This window comes from Hypomesus transpacificus, chromosome 22, assembly GCF_021917145.1.
Source record: "Hypomesus transpacificus isolate Combined female chromosome 22, fHypTra1, whole genome shotgun sequence".
Lineage (NCBI taxonomy): Eukaryota > Metazoa > Chordata > Actinopteri > Osmeriformes > Osmeridae > Hypomesus > Hypomesus transpacificus.
Genome location: NC_061081.1, coordinates 901,462 through 916,258, shown reverse-complemented (window position 1 = coordinate 916,258; position 14,797 = coordinate 901,462). Strand labels below are relative to the sequence as shown.

The window sequence follows — 14,797 nt, the reverse complement described above, 5'->3', positions numbered from 1 at the left end:
TCTCTATCTCCCACCCTTCCGTCTCCCTCCCTCCTTCCCTCCCTCTCTCTCCGTCTTCGTGTCTCACCTTCCCTTTCTCCCTCCCTCTCTTTTCCTCCCTCTCTCTGTCTCTGTCTCTCTTCCTCTCTCTCTGTCTCTCCTCCACCTCATCTCCTACCAGGATCCCCTCAGAGCCTGTCCTGCAGGCAGCTGGGTCTGGTTAACCAGGAAGGGGGGGGGGGGGTGGAGCGGGGCAGAGGCTGTCAGTGACGAGCAGGGTAGAGAAATGGAGAAAGGGAGCTGAATCGCCATCAGAGGATGAGTTGGCTCTTTGGTCCAAAGTTGTGTGCACACCAGGGAGGGAGTAAGGGGATATCAGTTCAATCTCTTGTGCGGCTTGATGCTGTTTCTCTCTCTCACACCCCCACACACAGTGGCTGAAACCACTGACAGCCATGAGAGCATATCCCAGTCACTCGGCTCCCCTCCCTCCCCCTATCTCCTGTAGTCTAGCGCCCACACCGTGTCAGCTGGAGGTTGCTTATTTGGTGATTTTTTTTCCATTTGGTCTCTGAGGTAAAAACTCCAGCCTCTGTTCCTCAAATCAGTTTTGGGGAAGTGCAGTTATTTTCACGATGTGTAATCAGTCTGGTATCAGTCGAGAGCTCTTTGCGGTTTTTCTTTTCAATTTTCCTGCCATAAAAATCAAGTTATGGTTCATTCATGCCGCTTTGACTCTAAATCTACTGGGCCGCTGTGTTGACTAATGCTGTGATGTTATCGTGTGGCATGACTTCCCTCTAGTGGCTGGAGACTGAAAGTGCACTTCTGTTTTTAATGCTAAAGATGCTCACAGCTTGGGTGTGTGTGTGTGTGTTTGTATATCCAGCAGAGTTTGTGACGCCAAGAGCCATCCTGACTGGCCATGACTGTGAGGTGACGTGCGCCAGTGTGTGTGCTGAGCTGGGCCTGGTTATCAGCGGCTGCAGAGGTGAGTGTGTGTGTGTGTGTGTGTTTGTGAGGCACACAAGTACAGCATTGAAGTGTTTTTTAAGATGCAGCTATGATGACACATTTCAAATGCATGTAGTTGTATTAAATGAACGTTTTATTGAAAGTAAAGCCCACGTTCATTTAATGCAACTACGTGCACTTGAAGTGTGTCGTCATAGCTGCCTCTTAACATCACTTCAAACCAACAAGTTGAACATAAAAACTGGCAACTAGCTGAGCCACAGAAGCAGGTATGTTAACCACAGCTGTCTTTTACTCTCTCAGGAAGTCAAATGCAGTCAGGTCACACAAACACACCCCTTTAACATGTGTGTTTCCTCCAGAGGGGCCGTGTCTGATCCACTCGATGAACGGCGACCTGCTGCGGACCTTGGACGCCCCGGAGCCCTGCGTGCGGCCCCGCCTCATCCACTCGTCCACCGAGGGCCACTGCATGGTCTACTACGACAAGGGCCACTTCTGCCTGTTCAGCGTGAACGGCAAGATGCTGGGACACCTGGAGGTGGAGGACAACATCAGGGTGAGGGAGCGTGGGGCCGTTTGGAAGCACCATGTGTGCAGGCTGGGCTCTGTGTGTGTGTGTGTGGAGAGTGAGGGAGTGACTCTCTGTTCTCCATCCCAGTGCAGTCTGCCCACTGATTAAAGGGATAGCTGGCCATCTGAGCAGGGTAGGGGCCCGCCTGCCTCGGGCACACACTCACACACTCCATCACAGGCAGAGGAAACTGGGTCAGCGTCTGGTCCCCCACCCCTCGCCCCCGACAAGCCCCCTTTGATCCCCTCCCCCCTCCGTCAGGTCCAGGTGAAAACTAGAGAAATGGCGGGGCGCCGCCACAGGCCCCACATCCATTAACAACCCCCTCCGGCCAACCAGACAACACTTTCCACATTTCCTCTCCCGTCAGCCGGGGTGTCACAAAATGGCCGACTCTCTTTCCCCCTCCCCCCCCTGCTTCCGCCAAGGTCTGGGAATTGTAGGCTGGGACCTGACAGGCCAGTTACACCTGCTTCCTATTTGATCAGGCTGAGGCTGAGTCTGCCCCCATCTACCCTGTCACCAAGTACAGACACAACCCTATCCCACCAGAACTGGACGCAACCCAAATATCAACCCCTCTGTTTTCTAAATCAGCCCTGCTTCCTATTTCCTCTACATGTAAATACAGTAAGCTGAGCATGGTGCTTTTGTGGTCATAGCTGCTCCATGACAATTCACCCTGAGCTTGAATAAATGCAGATATGAATCTCAGTGATTGTTCTATTGAGGAGAGTCAGTCCAGGGTTTGTTCCTCAACATGAGCACACATCCATAGCTTCCTCCCTGGGGGGGGCGGGTCCCTCTAGACATTCTGGGCTTTCTACTTCAGCCAGAGCCCCAGCCCAGAGCCCCAGCCCAGAGCCCCAGCCCAGAGCCCCAGCCCAGAGCCCCAGCCCAGAGCCCCAGCCCAGAGCCCCAGCCTAGAGCTCCCAGCCAATGGCCCCGTCTCTCCAGACTGCAGTCATAAATTCCTGCCCCGTCGGACAGAATTAGGGAAGTCTTAACATCTCTGAGAGGGCCTGTGAGAGCCCCCACTCCCCCCCATCCTAACCCTGGAGGTGGTGCTATTTAATGCCCTACTCTAGACAGGAGTATCAATCTCCAGCTCTCTGCTGCAACCCTCTGCACAGTACGACTCCTCGATAAATAAGTGTTTGTCCTGGCCCGGGATACCTGGCCCGGGCTGGTATCCCCTTACTGGGTGTGTGTGTGTGTGTCTGTTTCTCTGCCACTCAGTATGTTTTGCGGACACACTTCTGTGTGTGTTTTTGTTTGCGTTGTGTATGTACCCAAGTTGTACCCAAGTGTGTGTAAGGGCCCTGCGTCAGAGGTTAAGGCAGAGGGGGGACAGGCCTAGCTCCAGTCTGACAGCAGATTCATCCAGAGCAGTTGAGGCCATGCTGAATGGATTACATTCTTTTAGTCCCTAATATAACTCAGCCAGTGTAACCACTCCAGCACATTTCTTTTCAGTGTCTGTGCACATGTAATGGCAGGAATTAACAGCCCCCATAAATTTCCGTTTTTTACCTTTTGCCAGACATTCTCTCGCCCCCCCCCCAAAAAAGGAGGAAATATGGGCATAAAAACTTCATGTGGTGCAGTAATGTGGCGCTCTCTGTTGCTGTAGTCATCCCTCAGTCACCTGAGCTGAGGCAGCCATCTTGGATCCCACTGAGCCGGTGGCCATGTTGTTTGGCCTCCCACCCTCAGGGGGAGGCGGGGGGGGAGATTTATAACGTCTGTGTGCAGTCACCTCCATGGCTCTCCTTCTACCCCCCATGACTGGGGGAGGTTAGGGAGTCAACAGATGCTGAACATGTCTCAATACAACAGCTTCTCACACAGGGGGGTGAGGGGGAACGTTACAACAAGTGAACACTTTGTAGTTGAGGCTACAAAGGCTCAAATTCAGTATTCTGCAGAGATTAAAATCCTCTTGGTTTTAGCATTGAACTAAGAACTGTCGTCGTTAGTTAGCGCTGTTCATTGATTAGGATTACTTCTGTAACTGTTAGCGTCAACTTAACTGACAAGTGAAACCGACACAATTACAAAGATCAGACCCACACCAAACAGATGAAAGCAGAATACCCTGCTCCCCCCTCCCCTTCCTTACCCAAATTCTCTTGGAGAGAGATCTACCACAGCACTCAGGAGAGATTGATACCCCAGCTTCATCACCAGTGTGTGTGCGCGCTGCTGAAAGCGTGGGTGTGTGTGTGTGGGTGTGTGTGTGGGTGTGTGTGTGGGTGTGTGTGTGGGTGGGTGGGTGGGTGGGTGGGTGGGTGGGGGGTTCAGACTGCCAAAGCTATACAGTTGGTGCATCTGAGTACAAGGACTTACTCAGAACAGTTATTTAATTGAATCCAAGGTTGTCAGTTTAAAATCATAAACTTTAAGAATAGTGGCATGTTAAAACTTGCATTGGGAGGGATACTCAAATGTAGCATTTCTGCTCGCTTTCAACATCAGTGGTGTAGAATAGACAGCGATTTGAAAGATGTTAAAGCACTTATAGCTTTATAGACAACATTATGAACTTGCAGCCTCTGCCTGTGTCATGATGGATGTCTGGGACTGACTGGTTTCCTTTATACACTGTAAGTGTAAATATACCTCAACACATGTTGAGTGTCTTGTATCCCCGTTTCCCTGGGGACCCGTTAGGCCGTAACACAGCCCATAAGAGAACAGGAAAAGGGAGATGAGCTGTGTAAATCTCTTTATGCTCCATCCTGTCTCGCAGTGGGGAGCCATCTTTGTTGCTGTTTAGGTGCACTGCTGTGTGGGAGCGTGGTCAGCTGATGGATACTGTACCTCTCTCTGTCCTTGTCTCCCTCTCTCTGTCCTTGTCTCCCTCTCTCTGTCCTTGTCTCCCTCTCTCTGTCCTTGTCTCCCTCTCTCTGTCCTTGTCTCACTCTCTCTGTCCTTGTCTCACTCTCTCTGTCCTTGTCTCCCTCTCTCTGTCTTTGTCTCCCTCTCTCTGTCTTTGTCTCCCTCTCTCTGTCCTTGTCTCACTCTCTCTGTCCTTGTCTCACTCTCTCTGTCCTTGTCTCCCTCTCTCTGTCTTTGTCTCACTCTCTCTGTCCTTGTCTCACTCTCTCTGTCCTTGTCTCACTCTCTCTGTCCTTGTCTCCCTCTTTCTGTCTTTGTCTCCCTCTCTCTGTCTTTGTCTCCCTCTCTCTGTCCTTGTCTCACTCTCTCTGTCCTTGTCTCACTCTCTCTGTCCTTGTCTCACTCTCTCTATCCTTGTCTCCCTCTCTCTGTCCTTGTCTCACTCTCTCTGTCTTTGTCTCCCTCTCTCTGTCCTTGTCTCCCTCTCTCTGTCCTTGTCTCCCTCTCTCTGTCTTTGTCTCCCTCTCTCTGTCCTTGTCTCACTCTCTCTGTCCTTGTCTCACTCTCTCTGTCCTTGTCTCACTCTCTCTGTCCTGGTCTCACTCTCTCTGTCCTTGTCTCCCTCTCTCTGTCCTTGTCTCCCTCTCTCTGTCCTTGTCTCACTCTCTCTGTCCTTGTCTCACTCTCTGTCCTTGTCTCCCTCTCTCTGTCCTTGTCTCCCTCTCTCTGTCTTTGTCTCCCTCTCTCTGTCCTTGTCTCACTCTCTCTGTCCTTGTCTCACTCTCTCTGTCCTTGTCTCACTCTCTCTGTCCTTGTCTCCCTCTCTCTGTCCTTGTCTCCCTCTCTCTGTCCTTGTCTCCCTCTCTCTGTCCTTGTCTCCCTCTCTCTGTCCTTGTCTCACTCTCTCTGTCCTTGTCTCACTCTCTCTGTCCTTGTCTCCCTCTCTGTCCTTGTCTCCCTCTCTCTGTCCTTGTCTCACTCTCTCTGTCCTTGTCTCACTCTCTCTGTCCTTGTCTCACTCTCTCTGTCCTTGTCTCCCTCTCTCTGTCTTTGTCTCCCTCTCTCTGTCCTTGTCTCCCTCTCTCTGTCCTTGTCCCACTCTCTCTGTCCTTGTCTCACTCTCTCTGTCCTTGTCTCACTCTCTCTGTGCCACAGTTGTAGATCACGCCCACAAAGAAATGACTTGTATGTGGTTTGGTTATACTGGTTATACTTGCATCACTTTGCGTGTCAAGACGACCACTTAACTAAAGAGCAGTCACTATGGCTGTAGACTTAGCATCCCTGCTATTCTGTCAGATTTCTGTGCAAAAACCTTTAAAGCACTGTTGAGTATGTCAGAGTACACGTTTCATGTTAATCACTGGGACACATGGAGGTGGAGGTAAGAATCAAGGTAGGGGAGTCTGTGTGTGGAATGACTGTGTGTGTGTGTGTGTGAAATGACTGCGTGTGTGTTCCTAATGGCCCGGGGATTCTTACGAGAGTGAATGTGTCCTCGTTCCTCTCCCATCAGGCCATGCTGCTGAGTCGTGACGGTCAGTACCTGCTGACGGGTGGCGATGGGGGCGTGGTCTCAGTGTGGCGGGTGCACGACCTCAAACAGCTGTTCACCTACCCGGGCTGTGACGCGGGCATCCGCTCCATGGCCATGTCCAACGACCAAAGGTAACATTAGCATGCTCAAACACACACATACACACACATGTGCACACACACACACACATACACAAAAGACAACTGTATTGTACCATACCATGAACAGCTTGACCTGGGATACCTTTATGCTGTTTAGTTAAGAGAAACACATACTGCCTGTATGTGTGTGATGCTAATATGGTAGACTGTCTTTAACAGAGCTTTAACATAACTTTCAACCAAGCTGGAGTGTGACCTGACCTTCCTGATGCCTTCTGCTGCAGGTGTATCATCACAGGCATGGCTTCAGGAAGCATCGTGCTGTTCTACAACGACTTCAACAGATGGCACCATGAGTACCAGACCAGATACTGAGCCACCAGCTTCTCTCCTCTACCAACACTGTCTCCAACACCCAGCCCTGACACATCCACTGGGGTCGAGGACGCTATCACAATCCTGCCACTTGACTAAAGGCACTACTTATACAGTACTGATATCCTGAATGTATCAAAAAGAGCTGATCTAAAGAGATGAAGGGGGAAATACTGTCTGACTATGTCTAAAGTCTGAATTATTTTTAAAGAAGGGCATTGATATATTTTGTAGATGATAAGAATTTCATATAAAATCTTAGGGTGGGGGTGAATTACCTATGGTTGAACGGGGAAAAGTATATTTTTAGCTTGTTAGAGTCTATTTTCATCTCTTTGTGAGGGAAATGAGTGGAGGTAGCTAGAAAACAATATATTTGCATCTGCTGTCTTAAGAATCCATATATGTGTGTACTTTAGGGTGAGTGATTCTAATTGTTATTTTTTTCAATAGGGCGTGAATTGTGGGGCTTTTTTGTGTTTTTGCAGTTTTGTTTATCAAGTACTTTTTTCAGAATCTTTCATGTCTGTGGAAATTGAATGGAATGAGTTATTGCAAACTGACAGTTAGTCCTAAACATGGATACAAATGAGTAGCCTACATTTTCTATTTAAATGATGGACAGAAAAGGCATTTCGTCAGGTTTTTGGTCAACCGAGATATCGCTTTCTTATGTGGTTTGAGTCCAACGTCATGAAGCTAGCCTAACAAAGATGTTTCAGAAGAACCTGTCTGTTGTAAGTTTATCTATGTTAGTCACAAGAATAGATGTCCTATAAATAGATGACTGTGTTGCACATACTACTTAGATTCAGTTTAAGCCGTCATCTGGTTTGGTGTAGATGCCAGTTTAACCACAGTCGTTAGGACCTTCTAATCATGGGCTGTGTACTACACTCTGATTGGCCTCCTCCCGAAGTGATTAATAACAGTGACTTAGACAGCGGAACACATTGTGTCAGAGAGGGGAACAAGGGAAAGTGCAAATGAAACATGTCCATAGAACTTCTTTATCGCCTAGCTGTACCTGTCGCTTAACACGTTTACAGAGGACATATCAACGCACCTGTGCCCCCACCATTTTGGATCTTCAATGTCTTCGTCGACTACGGAGCAATCACCCCCAGCAATTGCAGTAAACACATCAACCAATCACATGTTGCGGTTAATTACTAGAGTAAACAACTTGGTCAACTACCCTTTCCTGATTCTTGAACATTCCATTAGATTTTATATGAGCATGGGTGGATATGACCACGTCAACTACCGTGTTTTATGTATCGCTCAATATTTTGGCCATCCATTTGGAACGAGTGCTTTTTGTGTGATGAATTCTGACAATAAAACTGAATTTTGTAATTTAGATAAACCTCATTGGATTATTTTGTTTCCCAAACCTACAGATTATGTATGTCTGTCTACTTGTCTACATTTAGCAAATGTTTCTATGGAAAGCGGGGGACCCTGTGATGTAGTGTGTTGAGAACAAGGACCTAAACCACAACGACGAGGGTTTGAATCCAGCACAGAGCGTAGTGCCAAACACATCCGTGGGCCCAGATCCCCCCAGCGCACTCTCCTGGGAGAGGGGGATCTGGACAGTCAGGGAGTGTGCTGCGGTCACAGGAGTCTAAAAAGAAGAGTGCATGCTCTGAAAGCTGGGGCAGTACTGAAACAGCCTGGGTTCTGGTTTCTGTACGTCTTCCTCCTTCTCCATTCTTTTCTTGTCACATTTCAATTAACTGTCCACTTCAGCATGTCAAACACAATCTACAACTCACTCAATAAACTGAGGGAAATAACCACACAACAAGTGTGTTTAGTTTTCTACAAGTTGTTGTAGGAAAGGTTTTCAAAACTGTCTTGTGAAATGGTTCAAGCAAATTAATAATTGAGTGTCAAACTTCACAGGGATCTCATAGACAAACATCAGCCATGCCCGTTAAGTGTTTGGCTCCTTGGGAAGACTATGAAAAGTGTCAGTATTCCCTGTACAGCCTGGAAAACTCCATTTACGACCGTGGTCCATTTTCAATATCCTTGAAAAATTTCCAAACTTTCTTCTTTGTAATTCCCGTGGAAGTACACTGCAATAAAAAAAAGGAATAAGCGTACATTGAATCGAAATTTGATTAAGATTGTGAATCGATTTTTAATCGAATAGTAACCCCAAAATATTTCTGAGGTCCCACCCCTACTACCTACTTATCTGACCATAGAAAATATGATTTGAACTGACGAAAACAGAAACCAAGACACGTTTAAACAAGGCCTCATGAGCTTAGAGACCTACAATGCCACCTAGTGGTAAACAAACAATACTTTTTATGTAACTCAAATAACTTTAAAGGTTTGATGGATGAATCTGTAAAGATATCTGAGTGACAAAATCACAATAAATGGATTTTTTTTTAAGGGAAACAGATACAGAGGGAAGGCCCTAGTCAAACCTAGGTTATTTTTTAATATGCAACATGCACTCACATATTAATAATGACAATGACACATTGCCTTGATAGACATTTATTGCATACTTAAGTTATCTGAAGTATTCCTATTAGAATATTATAAAGCATTAGAAGCAGCTTAAGTTGCCAATGGCAGCTGCCTAAACTATAACTGTTGCTGAATCATAACATTGTGGTGCTTTTCCAGGTTTGTCTTTTTCTTACAAATGTTCAAGACCAGATCACAAACCAGATTTAGGATTGAATCAACATGAGCAGAGGAGCTAAAATTTCTTAAGAGTATCAGCTTGACGTGTGTGTGTATGTGTGTGTGTGTGTGTGTGTGTGTGTGTGTGTGTGTGTGTGTGAGCCACAGAAGAAGCCCACAACATGCCTACAAGCCCATGAGGGTGGGCACTGGAGCCAATGTCAACATCAGACTCCTATTGTGAGGAACTGCAGCTACAAGACAACATGAATATGCTAGAGTATGAACTTTAAAACAAGTACATCTAAAGAAAGTCAAAAAGAACATATTCACATGATGTCTAGTCATGTGTACAAAAAATAAAAATGTTTTCATGAGGGTAAGGATCAATTTCCCAGGATGTATTTTAAGTCAAGCTGGTTTTAGGATAAAGGCCTCCAAACTGCTAAACTCCCATAAAGTTTACAGGCACACCTCTTTTTGTCAACACACATTCGTCATGTTGTTTGTTTCATGGTATAGGGGCCATTGCGGGTCAATCACAAGCTGCCTTACTGGCAAAGAATAACATTTGTTCAACTAAAGATTTCTCATGATATACAGCTACAAACATGTATAGTAACAACAAACTACACTCACGTCAAAAAATACACTTTTAACATTGTGTCTGTGTTTGTGTATGTAAAGCATGCGTGTACATGTACCAACAAACTCATCGTCAATATAGGGTGGACAATAAATAAGTAAAATAACAAACAGTTTTCATTCTTCATCACATCAACCACACAGAACTCCCCACAGCAGTGAGCAGTCCAGAAACCCCTCAGATATAAATACACACACTGTATATACAACTAGCCAAACATACAAAAAACCTCAACATCCTTCTAATTGCCTGGGAATAGGCTATGAACACGCTGGGGTTTGGGAACAGCAGTAAGGGTTCTGCTACTGGGATAGAGGAAGAGGAGGCGGGGGTGGGTGTCCTTCTAATCCCCTACATGCAACACACAGTCCTAGGGATTGCGGACTGGATTAAGGGTTGACAGGGTGAGGGAGGGAGGGGCACTGCTCCCCCCAGCTCAGGGCTCCCTGGCAGAAGCTTCAAGCTCGATGCCAACTGGGGGGGACATGGGAGGGATGGCCTGGCCGCTGGTACAGGACTGGGTGGGGTTTGGCAGGGGAGGAGTAAGGGGGGAGACAGGGCTCTTGGGCGTGGTAGGGTGGGAAGGGGAAGACACGGTGGGTTTGGTGCCAGGGGAGGAGGGGGGGCAAGAGATTGCTTGGGTAGGGGATGTGGGGGAGGGGCAAGTGGCGGGACAGGGTGCGGCCAAAGGGGAAAGGCAGGAAACAGGTGAGTTAGGGGCGGAAGGAGAGGGGCAACTGAACAGCAGGGGAGGGGCAGAGGGCGAGGGGGAGTCAAAAGGATGAGTGTATGTAAGACACAGGGATTGGCTGAAAGGGGAGAGGGTGGTCACTGGAATCAGAGGCGCAAACGGAGAAGAGGGAGACGTTTTTAGCTTGGAGGGAGAGGAGGGGGAGGAGCTTATGGTAGGAAAAGACTGGGTGAAGGGAGGAGGGCAGAAATTAAGCCTGGTGGGGGAGGGGCACCTGATGGGCGAGGACTGAGAGGAAAGTGGCATGAATGTGGGCACAGGGGTTAGAGTGAGCATGGCCATCCCTGGGCTGGGGGGCGCCATTAGAGGGACAGTCTTGGGAGGAGAAGCCAGTTTGGTGAGCGAGGCTGGCTTCAAGGGCGTCCCAGGATTGGTGGGCGACACTGGCAGCATGGGAGAGGCCAGCTGGGTTGCTGAGGCTGGTTTGAGTGGCGGGGGAGGCGGGGCTTTCTCACCAGACAGAGCTGGTGCTCTCAGACCCTGGCGACGGAAAGTCAGCTGGATGTTCTCCTTATCGAGAGCTGTGTTCTGGAGAGAGGGCAAAAAGAGTCAGGCCACTCACACACATCCACCCACACACACACACCCAAGCACACACACACACACACCCAAGCACACACACACACACACCCAAGCACGCACACGTGCTCAAAGGGAAAAAAAACATACTAAAAACACAAACCACAAGTCCACACCACTCAATATGAATTAGAAAAGGCAAACAGGAGAAATAGTGAGTGGGTATCTTTAGTGAAGAGTAATCACATTGCCTAACAGATCACTTTTAAAATCTTAATAGCCAACAACTTACTTTTACCAAAAGAACTAATAAAAAGAACATGAAACAAACACGTCAATGAGTGAAGAACAGAGAGAAATGAAGTAGCTAATGAGATGTGGACATTCATACGCGTAGCGTGGCGCTGAACGACGTGCTAACACGTGCTTCACAGCAGAGTGACCCAAGCAGAAAGCCAATCCTAGCATGTCATGAGTGCTGCTCCACATGCTAATAAGGGGAAATGAGAAATGTCTCCAAATTGATTTGTGCAACAAAAATAATTATAAAATAAATTATAATAATAAATCGAAATTGCTGTTGTGCTATAATTGCAGACAGACGAAAGCCTGACTAAGTTGAACTGTTGGTGTTTAATTCTCATTTCCCCTTTGATGAGTCTTAGTGGCAGAAGAGAGAGGCGTTGCCGGGGACAGTATTAGTACGTACCATTGCCTTGGAGCTAATTCAGAAGGGTGGTAAATGCAGGTGCATGGGACGGGGGCGGCAGGAGTAGAGGGGGGGAGGGGGGGGGGCAAAGGGACAGAAACTAGTCTTACTCACAGCTCAACAAAATAAAGTCAACAAACACGGACATAAAAGCACAGACGCTAGGCGACAACAACCATGGTCTTAGGGACAGTCAAGACTCTGAACTAGAGAAAAGATTCACCCCCAAGACCAGGGTGGTGACCATGGACGTCAGCTATGACAAGCATCAAAGAGCACTAGACCTAGGGTGACCACACGTCTGGATTTCGTCCCTTTGTCGGGACCGCTGTTGCGTGTCCTCCTTTTCGCCCTTTTGTCCTTCTTTTTTACCCTTTCTGCCCACCGTCACAATTTACCACTTGCGTAGGCATTCAGATGCCAAAAAGAAAGACCTCTTTCAAACCTATGTAGAGTTCAGAACTCCACCTTGCCACTAAGAGCAGCAAAGATCAATATCATGCCTTCTGTAAGCTCTGTCGCGTTGATATAGACGAGAGTAGTAGGGGGAAAGGGGCTTTAGAGCGGCATGCTTGCGCTACGCAACGACACAAGGATAAAGCTAGTTCTGCTGGACACACTTTCTAACATCATTTTTTGCTCCGAATACAACAACAGCGGATGATCTGACCAAATTATGTATTTAATTGTATATTACAATTGAAATAGTTTGGGGAATGGTAGCCTACTGTCTTATTTTCTTATTTATCTTTTGACTAAACTTAGACAACCGAAAATCAGTGCGCTTGTATTGAAGTAGCCTATTGAATATGTATTCAAATTACAAATGTTGACTGACTAAAATGAATAATTAATTAAGACTTTTAATTTCATACTAATTTCGTACTAATGCCTAACGCTTGCTAGTTAGCCTACGTGCCTGTTGTGAGCTGATAGTGACCGGTCCACCGTTCTATCCAACGTTACGTTACAAATTCAACTTCACCTTTACGTTCTTTACTTTAACACAGATTTTAAGATTAGATTTTAGTCAAATTCCTTTTCACTGCTCTCCGTTGTCACTAGATAGGGAGCTAACTAGCAAGTTGAGATATAACATAACAATTGTAGTTGTGGTGCTTCGAAATATTCAGTGGGTGCTACCAAGTAAAAAAAGTCCCTTTTGAGCCCTGCAAGACAATGGACATTGATGTGGCTTTTCCTGTAATAGCGCAGTTTTCATTTGCTCCAGCAGGTGGCGGTGGATAACCACGTTTAATTTACTTGAATGGATTTAATCAAACAAAAGAGGAAAATGTCTCCAGATTTTTGGGCAGTTTTAAAATCCAAGTGCTACTGTTAATGCGTCAGTGATTGCGATGAAAGCGAGGTTGGCAAAGTAGGTTTAGAGCAGCCTTAAGCGGTGAGTTATTTCCAATGTAGTGCCAAATATCCAGCCCAAGTTAAAAAGGAAACAATACACACAATACAATGTGCACATTTTAAATCAGACAACACTCTGAACACAGTCAGGCCACACAGTGTAACTGAGGTGATGGAGTGAGGCACGAGTGGAGGACGAGAAAGAGATGATGAAGATGAGAACATGAAATAAAAGGGGGAGAGCCTGTTGGTGAAGAGCAGCGATGCAGAGAGGACGCTGCAGGAGAGAGTTAGGCCCATGTCATTCAGGGAGGGCAAGACGTTACTAAGCTGACCGCCAGGGAGCGAGAGAGAGAGAGACAGAGAGCTATAGGGCAGTCCAAGGAGGCGGGGGTGGGGAGAGGGAGTTGTACCCATTGGTCTGCTCCAGGCTTCTCCCCCGTGGTCCTGGTGTGGGATGGGAGGAGGGAGGGAGGAGGATGGATTGATGGAGGGAGAAGAAGGAGGAGGACAAGGTGTGCAGACCAAGCCGAGCCAAGGGGTCTGGCCTGTGGCTTACACCTCAAACTGTCAAATGAGATTTATAACAGGTGAGCTGGGCCTGAGGTTTGATGGACAAATGTGTTTGTGTTTGTTTGGCAGGTGTTGTGGACCCCTGTTGTGGAACCGTCTGATTGCGTGCGTGTGTGAGTGTGCATGTGCATGCACAGTTTGCCCTCAGTCATCACTTTTCTTGACAAAAAGCGAGAACACAGGAAGTGTCTGTTCACAACAGGAAGTGAGCTAACTGAAGGGGCGTGAGCTCAGCAATCAAGACAATTGAAACAACAAAACATACAGGAAGCAGTGAGACACTGTGTGCACTGCTTGGACCGGTCCATCGGTCAGGAAAATAGGAGATGATGAAATCAGCTTTGATGTAATCTTAAACGGTTGACTTCTGCTTAACACCGGGGGCAGAGATGACAAGTTTTCCATTACTTTCCCATCAAGCTGGATAATCTTTTATGGTCCTTTTGAACAAAGTTCTTATGTAAGAGATGTAAGACTGTGATGAATATGTCAGGTTTTAAATGCTGCTTCTGGTTTGTCCTATTCAGGATGTCTGTCTGTCTGTGTGTGTGTGTGTGTGTGTGTGTGTGTGTGTGAGAGATGGAAAATGTGGGTGTGATGATGGCAACATGTGATGAGACGTTTGTGGACCAAAAACCATGAGACCGTAACTAGGAACCAGTTGTGTGATTCCTGTGTGTGTGGGGAGGGGAGCAGCAGCTGGACTCACCATGATAACAGACACGGCTGCAGGGATGTTGTTGTGCTTTGGTGCTGCGCTGAAGTGGCTCCTCAGTTTACCTGTGACGTCTGACTGCATGTCGTTCTCCAGCGCCGCATCATCCTGTCAACACACACATACATGATTGTTGGAGACGGGGCTCATACAGTAACACACACATTCAAAGGTTATACACACACACACCTACACTGCCACATGCACGCATATTGGTGATAGATGTGTGTGATGTGAGTTACCGTGACCCAGGGGTGTACGAGGACATCCTGAGCCGTGTAGCGAGCCTCCACGTTCACCTGCAGCATCTGGCCAATCAGCTCCTGGCAGGACAATGGGGACATGCTAGGTCAGTGACATCATCATCAGTGGCCTCTGCACTCTACGAGGCCCTTTTTTTTGTTGTCATTGTGAACTCTCCGTGCTGTGCCACAGACAGGCTGTTGTGTGAGACAAGGACCGCTCAGACACTACACCACTGTGAG

The 14,797-nt window shown here is 47.3% G+C and overlaps 2 protein-coding genes across 3 annotated transcripts in view; one reads left to right on the top strand and one right to left on the bottom strand.

Moving 5' to 3' along the window:
* LOC124484328 (lipopolysaccharide-responsive and beige-like anchor protein) overlaps nucleotides 1–7,745 on the top strand; it is a 135,438-nt gene extending 127,693 nt beyond the window's left edge. Inside the window, 4 exon segments of the mRNA XM_047045212.1 lie at nucleotides 869–970; nucleotides 1,317–1,513; nucleotides 5,886–6,037; nucleotides 6,292–7,745. Coding sequence (XP_046901168.1) covers nucleotides 869–970; nucleotides 1,317–1,513; nucleotides 5,886–6,037; nucleotides 6,292–6,382 — 542 coding nt within the window. The 3' untranslated portion in view covers nucleotides 6,383–7,745.
* Nucleotides 7,746–8,928: 1,183 nt separating this feature from the next.
* Nucleotides 8,929–14,797, bottom strand: part of dclk2a (doublecortin-like kinase 2a) — a 39,059-nt gene continuing 33,190 nt past the window's right edge. For both annotated transcript variants that reach the window (XM_047045928.1, XM_047045929.1), the window contains exons 15-17: nucleotides 14,555–14,635; nucleotides 14,307–14,420; nucleotides 8,929–10,962 (exon numbers count right to left, since the gene is read on the bottom strand). In XM_047045928.1, coding sequence (XP_046901884.1) covers nucleotides 10,120–10,962; nucleotides 14,307–14,420; nucleotides 14,555–14,635 — 1,038 coding nt within the window. In that variant the 3' untranslated portion in view covers nucleotides 8,929–10,119. The remainder of the gene's footprint in view (nucleotides 10,963–14,306; nucleotides 14,421–14,554; nucleotides 14,636–14,797) is intronic.